The sequence below is a fragment of the Pristiophorus japonicus genome, chromosome 4 (assembly GCF_044704955.1).
Source record: "Pristiophorus japonicus isolate sPriJap1 chromosome 4, sPriJap1.hap1, whole genome shotgun sequence".
NCBI classification, from domain to species: Eukaryota; Metazoa; Chordata; class Chondrichthyes; family Pristiophoridae; genus Pristiophorus; species Pristiophorus japonicus.
This window is the reverse complement of record NC_091980.1, coordinates 157,021,288-157,036,674: the sequence shown is the minus strand read 5'-3', so window position 1 is coordinate 157,036,674 and position 15,387 is coordinate 157,021,288. Positions and strand designations below refer to the sequence as shown.

Sequence of the window (15,387 nt, the reverse complement as noted above, 5' to 3'; positions counted from 1 at the left end):
ATAGATACAAGTTGTTGTGTTAAACTCTTCCTGACCAGGCCTCTACTATCTCCTGTAACCTCTTCCAGGTCTGCAGCTCCCACCGCTCTCCCAAACTCTCCATTTTTTGGACTCTGGCCTCTTGTGCATCTTCCCCTCCCTTTACCCCATCATTGGTGGATGTGCCTTCAACCGTCTAGGCCCCACGCTCTGATTCCTTCACTAAACCTCTCCATCAACCTGTACTCCTTCAAGGCTCTCCTCAAAACCTACCTCTTCCCTTCCTTTGTCTCAGTATCCAGTATTCTCTGATTATACCTTCATGTGGTGTCTTGGGATGATTTTCTATGCTATAAATATAAATGCAGGTTGTTCGGTTGGTTACCAAGAAGCACCCGAAAAAGTTGTGAAGAGGCGCCCCCCCCTCCTATCCCTTCGATCCCTCTGATGCCTTGTCTCGGATAGCTTCTAGGAGAAGCCCAAATAACATTCTGCCTAAATGTTGTTGCAGCCTTAAAGGGTTGAAATTCGGTCCCGCGTTTTTGAGGTGGTGTCACTGGCTGAGTGCTGATTTTAACACCAGGCGGTAGGTGCTGCCTCAAACTGCAAAATTTAGTTTTGCCGCCCAAAAATGAGAGAGCACCGCTAAAAGTAGCGTTGTACACTCGTCCTCGGGCACCAACGGAGAGGCGGCTCAGGAGACCGACCGAATTTCCAGACGGTAGGCGGCCAGCATGCGAGTTTAAAAGGAAAATGAAAAAAAACGTTTCCGACAATTTCTCGCACTCACACCAACACTTCCCCACTGGTCCAATTAAAACAGAAATGCTTAAAAAAAAACATAAACACTTAACCTTGATCCCTGGATGCTACCGCCCCAGGACCCCCGATGTCCCACCACCTTTCCCAGGCTGTATGGATGCCTGCCGGTAAGGCCACCATACTCTCCTCATTTCAGAGCCACGTCATCACGTGGGTGGTGGCCGAGCGCGCAGCGGTATGTCTTGCCGCCACTATCCAACTAAATTTCCTGACAGACTAGGAACCCCGGTCGCTGCTGACGGTAAGGACTTAGCCGTCCCTCTCCGGTGGCAGCGGGTAGCGTTTTTAAAAAAAAAAAGAAATGAATTTAAACTATAAGTCACAATATTTGCTATTCTAAGCTTTCTTTTTTTGTCTTTACTTGCCTAGGGCATGCCTGTTCTGAATGTGTACAAGTTACTGAGAAGGTCAATTGAAAATCAGCGCACCATTCTCACTATACCCTGGGTGGTTGAGTTTCTTAGTATGGTGGACCATGTGGCACCGTTCCTGGATTATTATCACAGAGTGTTTACGCTTTTCTTGCATTTATACAGGTGAGTGTCAGGAGATAGTAGTTAAGCACATTTGCTTCCCCCTCCCCATTTCTTTTTTTGTATGTCAGATAGATGACATAACAGTGTGCTGCTGGATCCGACTGGTCTTTGAGTAAGAAGGTCGTGGGTTCAAGTCCCACTCTAGAGATTTGACCACATAATCTAGACTGACACCCCAGTGCAGTGCTGAGGGAGTGCTGTACTGCTGAAGAAGCTGTCTTTCGGATGAGATATTAAACTGAGTCTGCTCTCTCAGTAAAAGATCCCATGGGGCAAAGAAGTGTAGGGCACTTGAATCCTGGCCAATATTTATCCCTTAACCAACACCACTAAAACAAATTATCTGGTTATCATCACATTGTTGTTTGTAGAATCTTTCTGCATGTAAGTTGGTTGCCTTGTTTCCTACATCGCAACAGTAATTCAGAAGTAAATTGGCTGTGGGACATCCTGAGGTTGTGAAAGGTGCTGATAAATGCAAGTCTTTTTCTTTATCATGGGGACAGATGTCTGATGCATTGGGCCATGATATCTCCTGGGAGCTTAGAAAGAATCATGGAATCCTACATAAGAACATAAGGAATAGGAGCCAGGACTAGGCCATAAGAGCCCCTCGAGCCTTCTCCGTCATTCAGTAAGATCATGGCCAATCTTCTACATCAACTCCACTTTCCTGCCTTATCCCCATATCCCTTGATTCCCTTAGTGCCCCAAAATCTATCGATCTCAGTCTTGTATATACTCATCAACTGAGCACTCAGCCCTCTGGGGTAGAGAATTCCAAAGATTCACCTCCCTCTGAGTGAAGAAATTTCTCCTCATCTCAGTCCTAAATGGCCGACCCTTTATCCTGAGCTCTGGTTTTAGACTCCAGATAGGGGAAACAGCCTCTCAGCAACTACCCTGTCAAGCCCTTTAAGAATTTTATATGTTTCAATGAGATCACCTCTCCTAAGCTGCAGAGAATATAAGCTCACCCTATTCCATTTGGCCCATTGTGGCTGTGGCAACCATATCCAATGAGTTCCACTCCCCTGCTCTTCCCCCATAGACCTTTAAAGTTTTCCTCCTCAAGTATATACCCAATTCTCCTTTTTGAAAGTTACTATTGAATCTGTTTCCAACATTACAGATCATAACTTTCTTAGTAAAGACTTAAAATGATACTAGGATGCTGGTGAGTGTGTTACAGATAGTTTAATGCCTGTTCCATGAGTTCCCAGCTTAAAGGGTAACTGCTGTTTTATGGTTTAATTTTCAGCTGAACTAATTCCTGTACAAGGCAGCATGGTAAATGTGCTGAGCTTTGCATGCTTAGTTGTAAATGATGTAAAGGATAGTTGTAGAGTTATCAGTTTGTGTTTGTTAACTTGTTAGCATGTTTTATACTTTAAAATTGCTTGTCTGAAATCGCTTGGGGACAAAATCCCCCTTTCCCTGCCGTGACATGTGAGCAGCTGAAGTGAAAAATCAGCATGGTGACTGACTTGTGTCCACTGGTTGGGCAGATACATCCTTTGACAAGATTTAAGATTGCATGATAGTTTAATACAACACAAGCCTGGTTTGCATGGTCTAGTGTGATGGTCATTTCAAAGTTGTACCTGTCTGGTTTGATGAATATTGGAAGAGTGTCAAATAAGTAAAATATACAGAATAGTTTGTAAGTTATACAGGACTGCTTTATGGACTACAAGGGCTTGATGAATGTAACTCTCTGTTAGAGTTGACTTGGGTTCAGGACCAATGTTCCCATTAATTTTCTTTGGGTGTGCGGCCCCTTTTAAGGGGCTGTGCAACCCATTCAAAATACCACAGCATGCACATTTTTTCCTATTTAAAAGCCGGTGAGCTGGCTGCACGGGAGCTGCAGAGAGCAGCTTAAAGGGAACATTGCTTAGGACCGCAGTGTTTGAAGCCTGGCCTTTTAGTCAACGTCAACAGCAACAACTTGTATTTAAATAGCGGCGTAATGAAACGTCCCAAGGCGCTTCACAGGAGTATTATGCAATAAAAATTTAACACCGAGCCGCATAAGTAGAAATTAGCGCTTGGTCAAAGAGTTATGTTTTAAGAAGCGTCTTGAAGGAGGAAAGAGAGATAGAAAGGTGGAGAGGTTTAGGCATTACTGAGCTTGGGGCCTAGGCAACAGAAGGCACAGCCACCAATGGTTGAGCGATTTATAATCGGGGATGCTCGAGGGAAGAATTAGAGGGGTGCAGACATTTTGTGGGGGGGGGGGGCTGGGGCTGGAGGAGATTACAGAGATAGGGAGGAGCGAGGCCATGGAGTGATTTGAAAGTAAGGATGAGCATTTTGAAATCAAGGCATTGCTTAACCGGAAGCCAATGTAGGTCAGCGAGCACAGGGTTGCTGGTGATTCTCTGGCTACGATTAGATAGATAAGAATGGAAACGGGCAAGTGCAGTCCCACCCAGCTAGTCGCTAGTTTCATTGTTGAGATTTTCGTTTTCTTCACTTCCCTACTAGAATTTGCAAATTACATTTCATTTTTGTCATTTGGGAGGCAGGAGGGTGAAGAATGCTTGATTGTATTGTTTGTTCAGTTGTGTATAAGTCAGAAGATGTCATGCTATCGCAGCACAGTGCCCTGGTCAGACAGCAGCTATTGTGTTCAAGTAAAACATTCAAGCCATGGAGGCAATTCAGCTAAAGAAAGAATGAGCATGGATTTCTATAGCTCCTTTCATGACGCAGCGTTTACAGCCACTGAAATACTTTTGAAATGTAGTCACTGTTGTAATGTAGGGAAACCACAAAGCTGATCCTGGTGTCATGGGATTGAGTTATATAGAAAGATGGGACAAATTGGAGCCCTTCAGCTTTGAAAGGAAGTGTCTGAGTGGGGATCTTGTATAAATGTGCAAATTATTAAATGCCATAGTCGGAGCATCATTGCAAGGTATGCCAGGATACAAAAACAAGGGTGTGTTGGCTGACAGGAAAGTTTAAGGCCAGATGGTGGAAAGAATGTCAGAATGACGCCACTTGGAATGGTCTTCTGCAAAGAGCAAAGAAGGTGGAAACCTTAGACTTATTCAAGAATGCATTTGATGAAATTATGTAGTTCTTTTATTCTGGATGGGGGACTGAAGTTTGGTTGAATGGCCTCCCTCTGGCACCAATTCTGGATATCATGGTATGAAGCTCGTCCAGCAAAGGATCGCCATGGGCAATTGCTCCCAAGGATTGCTTGTAATCATAGAAATTTACAGCGCCGGCTGACCAAAATCTATCCAGCCTAATCCCACTTTCCAGCTCTTGGTCTGTAGCCTTGCAGGTTACGGCACTTCAAATGCACATCCATCATAGGCAGTCCCTCGGAATCGAGGAAGACTTGCTTCCACTCCTAAAGTGAGTTCTCTGTTGGCTGAACAGTTCAACACGAGAGCCACGAACTCTGTCACAGGTGGGACAGATATTTGTCGGGGGAAGGGACGGGAGGGCGGTGGCACTGATTTACCATGTGCTCCTTCCGCTGCCTGTGCCTGATCTCTTCACGCTCGCGGCGTTGAGATTCGAAAGCTCAACGCCCTCCCGGATGCACTTTCTCCACCGAGGGCGGTCTTCGGCCAGGGTCTCCAAGGCGTCAGTGATGATGTCGCACTTCACCAGGAAGGCTTTGTGGGTGTCCTTGTACTGTTTCCGCTGCCCACCTTTGGCTCGTTTGCCATGAAGGAGCTCCGCATATAGCAGTTGTTTAGGGAGTCTCATGTCTGGTATGCGAACTAAGTGGCCTGCCCAACGAAGCTGATCTAGCGTGGTCAGTGCTTCAATGCTGGGGGATGTTAGCCTGAACGAGGACACTGATGTTGGTGCATCTGTCCTCCCAGGGGATTTGGAGGATCTTGCGGAGACATTGTTGGTGATATATCTCCAGTGACTTGATGTGTCTTCTGTAAGTCGTCCATGTCTCTGACCCATATAGGAGGGTGGGAATTACTACAGCCCTGTAGACCATGAGCTTGGTGGTAGGTTTGAGGGCTTGGTCTTCAAACACTCTTTTCCTCAGGTGGCTGAAGGTTGCACTGGCGCACTGGAGGCGATGTTGAATCTCCGCATCAATGTCTGCCTTTGTCGACGAGGCTCCCGAGGTATAGGAAATGGTCCACGTTGTCGAGAGTCGCGCCGTGAATCTTGATGACTTTTTAAATGTGATGAGGGTTTCTGCCTCTATCACCCTTTCAGCAGTGAGTTCCAGACCCCACCACCCTCTGGGTGAAAGACATTTCCCCACAAATCCCCTCTCAACCTCCTCCCAATTACTTTAAATCTATGCCCCCTGGTTGTTGACACCTCTGCTAAGGGAAATAGGTCCTTCCTATCCACTCTATCTGGGCCCCTCATAATTTTATACACCTCAATAAGTTCTCCACTCAGCCTCTTCTGTTCCAAAGAAAACAAGCCCAGCCTATCCAATCTTTCCTCATAGCTAAAATTCTCCAGTCCAGGCAACATCCTCATAAATCTCCTCTGTGCAAGCACATCTTTCCTGTAATGTGGTGACTAGAACTGTATGCAGTACTGTAGCTGTGGCCTAACTAGTGTTTTATACAGTTCCAGCATAACCTCCTTGCTCTTGTATTAATATAATCTTCATATTTGAATTAATTGGTGTTTTACAAAACTTGTTTTACAGATTATTTTCTACTTGAACACATCACTATGAATTAAGAAAGAACTTGCAGTTATGTAGCACCTTTCATACCCTCAGGATTTCCTCAGCCCTTTTACAGACAATGAATTGGTTTGTTACAGTGTAGTCACTATTACATTGGCAAATGTGGCAGCTAGTTAGTGCACAGCAAAGTCCTACAAGCAGCAATGAGGTAATGACTAGTTAGTCTGATTTCATGGTGTGGGTTGAGGGGTAATTGTTGGCCGGGACACCTAGCCCTCCTACCCTAGCAGAATTATTCTTCAAATCAGGTACAGGTGGAATAGAAGATATTGCTTAATCTAAAACCAATTTTGTGGATGCTACTTTTTCCCCTTTGTTTGTACCACAATTTTTGTGTTGCTGTGGTCAATTACACTTTCAAAGTGCTACCAACAACACGCCCTGATCCTGAATGGTGTAACATTACTACACTATTCACCTTTGCCAATAGACACATTATATAAATGAATGATCTGAAAATGGCCTGCAAGCAAGATGTATAACTGCACCAATGTAAAATTCAGATTAATAAATTAAAAAATATACAGTATTCTCAATCTAAAAACTCTGTCCAGTGGTAAACATTAAAGAATTATATGATTATCTGGTATGTGCACATGAAAATATATTGCAATACTGTAAGAGGAGGAAAGTGAAGTGGAGAACCTGCACATTTGTTTATATATTAAAATGACCATACTTTGGTTCATCAAATAGATGCTTGGATCTAACAAGTGCGCAAAATGGAAATTTTCTGAACAAGTTGCTGATCCTTGCTGTACTGGGGTGGCTTTTCCAGGTGAGTATTTACCAAATAGATTGATTCCTGGGATGAGAGGGTTGTCCTTTGAGAAGAGAATGGGCCTATAGATTTTTGGAGTCTACGGGAATCAAGGGATATGGAGATTGGGCGGGAAAGTGAGTTGATGTCGATGATCAGCCATGATTTTATTGAATGGCGGAGCAGGCTTGAGGCACCGTATGGCCTCCTGCTCCTATTTCTTATGTTCTTATACTCTGGAGTTTAGTAGAATGAGAGGCGATCTCATTGAAACATATAAGATTCGGAGGGGGATTGACCAGGTAGAAGCGGAGAGGTTGTTTCCCCTTGCTGGAGAGTCTAGAACTAGGGGCCATAACCTCAGGACTATAGAATACATATTAGAGGTAATGGGCCTTTCAAATGTTTGACAGGTTTGGAGTATATAGGTTGGTAGAAATTTCTGGGAATGCCAGTCTTTGCTTTAAGATTATTTTTTATACTGTGCATGTTGTAACTCTCCTTCCCTACCCTGCCCTTGTGGGAGCACCTTCACCACATGGACTGCAGCGGTTCAAGAAGGCAGCTCACCACCATCTCCTTCTCGAGGGTAACTAGGGATTGGCAATAAATACTGGCTTTGCCAGCGACGCCCACATCTTGAGAATGAATTCAAAGTGAGGAATAGAAGACTTGCATTTATATAGTGCCTTTCACTACCTCAGGATGACCCAATGCGTTTTACAACCAATGAAGTACTTTTGAAGTGCAATCACTGTGTAACGTAGGAAACACAGCAGCCAATTTGCAAACAGCAAGCTCCCACAAACAGCAATCTGTTTGTAGTGATGAGGGACAAACATTGGCCAGGACACCGGGAAGAACTACCTATCTCTTCTACGATAACACCCGAGATGGCCGATGGAGCATAAACACTGGCGTAGACAAGTTGGGCCGAATGCCTGTTTCATTGCTGTAATTTCTATGTTATTAGTTGCCCTTTGGTTTTTGTCTCGTGTAAATTCTACCCATTTTGCAGATGGAACATCCATTTCTGCAACAGAAGGTTTTGGGTAATCGGTTAAAAATGGTTACGTTGCAAACTCTATACACTGCTGGTTTGAGAGACTTGAGGCTTTGAAACGGACAATGCAAATAATAAAACATGAAATGTGTACGTGTGATATATGTAATTCAAATATTTAATCGTCAAAATCTTCTTAGATTCCTGCAGTTCCTGAAGAAATGTTCTTCAATGAAGAGAAGATTGATGTAGTTGAAACAAACTTATCGGACCAAGGCTTAGTAAGTAATCTGTCAAGCAGGCACGACACCGACAGCTTTTTATTGCCTCAACCAGAACATGACACAAGAACACAAGAAATAGGAGCAGGCCATTCGGCCCCTCGAGCCTGCTCTGCCATTCAATAAGACCATGGCTGAACTTCTGCATCAACTCCACTTTCCTGCTCTATCCCAATATCTCTTGATTCCCTTAGTGGCCAAAAGTCTACTGATCTCCGTGTTGAATATACTCAACGACTGAGCACCCACATCCCTCTGGGGTAGATGATTCCAAAGATTCACCACCCTCTGAGTGAAGACATTTCTCCTCATCTCAGTCCTAAATGGCTGACCCCTTATCCTGGGTCTGTGACCCCTGGTTCTAGACCCTCCAGCCAGGGGAAATAACCTCTTTGGATCTATCCTGTCAAGCCCTCCAAGAATGTTATAAGTTTCAATGAGATCACCTCTCATTCTAAATTCCAGAGAATATAGGCCCATTCTACTCAATCTCTCCTCCTAGGACATCCCTCTCATCCAGGGATCAATCTAGTGAACCTTTGTTGCACTCTCTCTAAGGCAAGTATTTCCTTTCTTGGGTAAGGAGATCCAAACTGTACACAGTACTCCAGGTGTGGTCTCACCAAAGCCCTACATAGTTGCAGTAAGACTTTCTTACTCTTCTACTCCAACCCTCTTGCAATAAAGGCCAATATACCATTTGCCTTCCTAATTGCCTGCTGCATGTGCATGTTAAGGACAGTCAAATCCCTCAATACTAACATTTACTAAATCTCTCACCTTTTTAAAAAAAATATTCTACTTTTCCCTTCTTCCTTCCAAAGTGGATAATTTCACACTCCCCCACCTTGTACTCCATCTGCCATCTACTTGCCCACTCACTCACATATCCCTTTGCAGCTTCTTTGCTTCCTCCTCACAGCTTACTTTCCCACCTAGCTTTGTATTGTCAGCAAGCTTGGATATATTACATTCGGTCCCCTCACTAAGTCATTGATATAGATTCTAAGGCCTCAATTTGGCCGAGCCCGTTTTTCGGCGCACTTGCTGGAGTTGCGCCGCTTATCTGCATTCCGAGGTGCGCCGAAAAATGTTGTTGCCACTTTGGCCGCTCTCCGGCCTCTTCACTGCAGTCGCGCAGTGTGGCCAGTCGAGTTGGGGGTCGAGCCAGTGTTCTGCGCCGAAAATTGTGCCGGGACGTCTGCACATGTGCAGTGGAGTCTGCTGGTGATGTCCGCGCATACGCAGTAGTGCTGAGAGTCTGCAACAACAGTAGATCTCTGTGTGGTGATGGGCTCCTTCAGGTAAATTTCTCTACATTTATTCTGCCTCCTTTGTTGGGCTAAGGGTGGGCAGAGGAGAGTTATGAGGTTGATCTTTAGTGTCGGGGATCTGAGTTGTGAGGAAACACTTGAGAAACAGGCTTTTCACTGGTTCAAACGTAAAAGATAACTTTTTGGCTGCTATCAAAGTTCTTCGCACAGTGCTTGATCAACACTTAGAATTGGACTCCCAGGCATAGTGTTGGAGGTGAAGAGCACTATCAGTTCTCCTGCCCGTCCCTAGCCCTGGCCAAGTGGCCTCCCGCACCGGCCGGTCCGCTAACTTCCCGGGCCAAGTTTGAAGATGAAGGTAGGACTTAGTTCAATTTTTAATTTTTTATTGAATTCTTATTTTTTGTTTGTAAGGCTTGGTGGTTTAGGTGCAGGCAGATCCTCTCCGCTTCCCGTCCCTATCCCAGGCCGAATGGCCTCCGATGTACCTACCTGCGCTGATTTCTTTAACTCTCCGCAAGGGTTTTCTGAAGTGGCCACATAAGCTGGCCTAAGTATAAATGGAGTAACTATTAGCTGGCCAAAGTTGCCTAAATGGGCAGAACTGGCGTAGGTGGCTGGTAACGCCCCCTTTTGAGAAAAAAAAACGAACGTAAAAAAATTGTAACTAACTCAGTGGTGCAAATTGATTGGGGAAAATGGGGATTTTTAAGTTACGCCAGAAAAACCAAGTTACTCTGTGGGGGTGGGGGGGGAAGAGCAACTCCTGGCCAAAATTGAGCCCTAAATTACTGAGGCCCAAGCACTGATCTTTGCGGCAATCCCATGAGCCCCAATCTTGTTACAACTTCTTGTGTGGCACCTTATCGAATGGCTTCTGAAAATCCAAATACACTACATCCACTGGTTCCCCCATATCAACACAGCTAGTTACACTCTCAAAAAAACCTAATAGATTTGTCAAACACTATTTTCCTTTATAAAACCGTGTTGACTTTGTCTCATCGTCATTTTCTAAGTGCCCTGCTACCATGTCCCTAATAATAGATTCTAGCATTTTCCCTACGATGATGTCAGGCTAACTGGCCTGTAGTTCCATTTTTCTCTCTCCCTCCTTTCTTGAATAACAATAACAACTTGTATTTATATAGTGCCTTTAATGTACTAAGACATCCCAAGGTGCTTCACAAGATAAAATAAATAAATTTTACACTGAGCTACATAAGAAGAAATTACGGCAGATGACCAAAAGCTTGGTCAAAGAGGTAGGTTTTGAGGAGAGGTAGAGGTTTAGGGAGGGAGTTCCAGAACTTGGGGCCTAGGTAGCTGAAGGCACGGCCACCAATGGTTGAGCAGTTATAATCACAGATGCTCATAAGGGCAGAATTAGAGGAGCGCAGAGATCTTGTGGGGGGGTTGGGGAAATTAGAGAAATGGAGGGATTTGTAAACAAGGATGAGAATTTTGAAATTGAGACGTTGCTTAACCGGGAGCCAATGTAGGGGTTACATTGAATCGTGGGGTTACAATTGCTATCTTGCACACTTCTGGTTGAAGTAGGGAAATTCTGGATATAAAGTCACACTCTGTTGCTCTGTTTCATTAAAATGGCCAAGTGACTTGAAATGCCTTATCAGTTATAATCGAGCGTCCATCTCTGGGAAATGTATCTTCTCTATACCGAATGTACTGCATGTTTTGTTTTTATCTATTTTCAGGATTCTGTTCCTTTGGTTGACCAGCAACTGCTCTACCTCTGTTGTCCATATCTGAGTGAGTATATTCTGGATGTTGGAGGACAGGCTGGGGAGGAGGGGAACAGAGGGAGATAAATAAATGCATACATACATAGAAGGTTAATGCTTCAAATAAATCTCACACATCTACTTTTGACTCCTTATTTGCATGCCACTAGATATTTAAATGTTTACTGGATTCAGGAGACATTCCTGAGAAGTGAATGTATTGTTACTTAAAAAGGATTGAGAGAGAAACCTGAGAACTGTAAAATTGTTTTTGATTTAACTAATGCTAAGTTAACCAGCCTAGTCGGGGAATATGTAGAAAAGCACCGCTTGATAAAGCGTCTTTCAGGAAAGGAGCGTCATACTTAATTGCAAAAGCAAGATACTGCAGCTGCTGGAAATCTGAAATAAGGACAGAGAATGCTGGAAATACTCAGCGGGTCAGGCAGCATCTGTGGAGAGAGAAACAGAGTTGACGTTTCAGGGCAATGACCCTTGGTTAGAACTGTTCCAATGAATATGCTGCTGAGTATTTCCAGCATTTTCTCTCTTTCTGTCACATTTAACTAACCTGTTGGCATTTTTCAAAGATATTACTAGCATGGAAGACAAGGAAATGGAGTGGATGTTGTGGCCATAGATTATTTAAGAGGTGATGTTATTTTATAAGGCATCAATCAGTTTGTACTGGAGAATCACTGGTCACCATATCATAGTTTGCAGGTGCAGCAGGTAATCAGGAAGGCGAATGGAATGTTGGCCTTCATTGTGAGAGGGATGGAGTACAAAAGCAGGGAGGTCCTGCTTCAACTGTACAGGGTATTGGTGAGGCCGCACCTGGAGTACTGCGTGCAGTTTTGGTCACCTTACTTGAGGAAGGATATACTAGCTTTGGAGGGGGTACAGAGACGATTCACTAGGCTGAGTCTGGAGATGAGGGGGTTACCTTATGATGATAGATTGAATAGACTGGGTCTTTACTCGTTGGAGTTCAGAAGGATGAGGGGTGATCTTATAGAAATATTTAAAATAATGAAAGGGATAGACAAGATGGAGGCGGAGAGGTTGTTTCCACTGGTCAGGCAGACTAGAACTAGGGGGCACAGCCTCAAAATACGGGGGAGTCAATTTAAAACCGAGTTGAGAAGGAATTTCTTCTCCCAGAGGGTTGTGAATCTGTGGAATTCTCTGCCCAAGGAAGCAGTTGAGGCTAGCTCATTGAATGTATTCAAATCACAGATAGATAGATTTTTAACCAATAAGGGAATTAAGGGTTATGGGGAGCGGGCGGGTAAGTGGAGCTGAGTCCACGGCCAGATCAGCCATGATCTTGTTGAATGGCGGAGCTGGCTCGAGGGCCTAGATGGCCTACTCCTGTTCCTAATTCTTATGTTCTTAGGAAGGCTGATGGACCTGTTGAGAGGGTGCTGTGTACGGCAGCCAAGTTGATGCATGTTCTCCAGAATTTAAGTTACGAGGAAAGGCCGAGGAAGTTGGGTTTGTTCTCTTGGAAAAGGGAACTCACGTGAATTTTTGCTTTACAATGTTGGCTTTTTGTAATGATCTGTATTTTTCGTTTATCTCTTATTTTATTTGCTCTGTGAGTATCATCTTTTCACTTTAGGAACAGGAGGCCATTCAGCCCCTTGAACCTGTTGCACCATTCAATCAGATCATGGCTGATCTGTACCTCAACTCTATTTACCCGCCTTTATTCCATATCCCTTCATACCCTTGCCTAAAAAAAACATCCGGCAGCTCCACAGATTGTCGGGAGGTATGTGATCATGACCTATGGAGATTTTCTTCCTTTAGCCCCAACCACCCTCTGGGGGAAGAAATTTCTCCTCTCATCCCCTCTAAACCTTCAACCAATTACTTTAAATCTATGCCTCCTGGTTGTTGACCCCTCTGCTAAGGGAAATAGGACCATTCTATCCAGGCTCCTCATAATTCTATACACTCTCAGCCTCCTCTGTTCCAAAGAAAACAAACCCAGCCTATCCAATCTTTCCTCATAGCTAAAATTCTCCAGTTCAGGCAATATCCACGAAAAATCTCCTCAGTACCCTCTTTAGTGCAATCACATCTTTCCTGTAATGTGGTGACCAGAACTGCACGCAGTACTCTAGCTGTGGCCTAACTAGTGTCTTATACAGTTCAAGCATAACCTCCCCTGCTCTTGTATTCTATGCCTCGGCTATTAAAGGAAATGATTAACTCGTGCAGAACCTGTGTGATATTTATTCACTGATGATGCGTGCCAAATAATCCAAGCCATGCCAAGGTATTTCACCATGTCTTGTATTGCAGGTGAGTTACGCAAGCTGTTGGCTTCCTACGTAGCTGGCAGTGGGGTTAAAAATGGAGGATATATGAGAAAGATCACGCCTACTGCAGCGGAGCCTTTAGTACCAACTTTAGCACAATCGCAGCAGAGACTCCAGGTAATACCTTCATCCTTGCACTCTCAAATCCTCTATAAACAGCGTGCTATCTTGATAGTATCTACATTTTTGTCTTTCAGAGAAATGTTTTTTTCATAAAGACTACCCCGCATATAACCAAGTGACCGCTTCCTGAATTAAGTGTCTATTATATGTTGGTCTTCATGCAATGTATGCACGACTTCCTTTTTTTTTTTTTAAGTGCCTCAGATTGACTCTCAATCATTTTGTTTCAGTAAAGAGAAATATCAGTCCTCTTTTCCAGGTTCCAAATACTATCTACACTCTCCAACAATTTCTCTTAACCCCTGATAAATACAAATACTGTTTGGATAAATCTGTTATTGGAAGGTGGAGGCTGGTGCCTGTTTATCCAGCTAGAGTCCAAAAAATAAATGATCTTGCCTTTGGCTCCCGCAGTTACATGCATGCAGCACGCCATTATTTTGGTGCATGCAGTCACTGACTCCAATCGATCTAGTACAGAGATCGTTATTGGCTGACTGAGTTTCTGACAAATACAGCAGTTGCGATTGGTCATTTAAGTAACTCGCAATTATGTCATCACTCTGGGCTTTGATGAGATTTCTACCTATTTTCCAATGAAAATTTCTGCAAAATGCTCACTTTTTGAAGATGGGAACATTGATTTTTGTGGTAAGTGGTCCCTAAACTAATATTGATGTGACTATGAAGTACTTCCACAGAAGGGACTACGGCAAAGCACTTTTTTGAGACTGGGCCCACGGTCTAGTTGTCTCCTTGCTCATGCTGAGGTCTGTCAGTTGTCCAGGGTGATTAATCCCCTCTCACAATATATAATTGCTATTTCCAACATGGCTTTGAATCAAAACACAAGCAAGAACACAAAAATTAGGAGCAGGAATAGGCTATACAGCCCCTAGAGCCTGCTCCACCATTCAGTGAGATCATGGCTGATCATCGACCTCCACTCCACTTTCCCACCTGATCTCCATATCCCTTGATTCCCCTAGGCTCCAAAAATCAGCCTTGAATATATTCAGAGACTCAGCACCCACAGCCCTCTGGGGCAGATAATTCCAAAGATTCTTGTGTCACATTTAAAATTTTCTGTAAAGAACTCAAATCCTAAAGGAGTATTTTTTTAAATCATTTTGTTAGTTGCACACGTACAACTAACAAGTCAGTGACAGCCTCCTGCTTGTGGTCACTGAGACTGACTGTAGCACCCCTTCAGTGCCCCAGTTGAGATGAGATGAGATGGGAGCAGGGACTGGGGAACTAACCTATCTGTACGGGGCTCAGTATTACACGGAGCAGTGAACCATCAGAGCAGACAAACCCACTTGTTTAAATGGCATCATCTTGGTGGTTTAACTGTAGGGTAATGTACAGTGAGTGTGAAGTTTCAACTAGATGGGGAAGAATTTTACACCAGGGGCTTAATGTTCAGTTTTTGTTTCCTGGTTAGGCAGAGTTGGAGGAGGCTTTTTTTCACAATCAACCCCCATCGCTTCGCAAAACAGTTGAGTTTGTGGCTGAAAGAGTTGGATCGAACTGTGTGAAGCACATCAAGTGAGTGGAAATAAAAGTCCATCGTTGCTAAATTAGGAGCCGATTATTTTAGTATTGCATAAAAGGTTTTTTAAAAGCATAATCTTATTTCAAGGTACCTTTTCCAAGGAATATCCCACTCTCTTTACAAAGCAACATTGTCGGTATATACTTGACGATATGTCAGTACAGAAACACCAACACTTGTAATCTCGTATGTTCGAACACTTGTATGTTCGACAACAATTTGTATTTATATAGCGCCTTTAACGTAGTGAAACGTCCCAAGACTTTTCATAGGA

The 15,387-nt window shown here is 43.8% G+C and overlaps 1 protein-coding gene across 1 annotated transcript in view; it reads left to right on the top strand.

The window, feature by feature from the left end:
* cdan1 (codanin 1) overlaps positions 1-15,387 on the top strand; it is a 95,469-nt gene that overhangs the window by 59,006 nt on the left and 21,076 nt on the right. The window contains exons 14-19 of the mRNA XM_070877856.1: positions 1,171-1,337; positions 6,736-6,817; positions 8,003-8,083; positions 11,076-11,130; positions 13,416-13,549; positions 15,003-15,106. Of these exons, the coding sequence (XP_070733957.1) occupies positions 1,171-1,337; positions 6,736-6,817; positions 8,003-8,083; positions 11,076-11,130; positions 13,416-13,549; positions 15,003-15,106 (623 nt within the window). The remainder of the gene's footprint in view (positions 1-1,170; positions 1,338-6,735; positions 6,818-8,002; positions 8,084-11,075; positions 11,131-13,415; positions 13,550-15,002; positions 15,107-15,387) is intronic.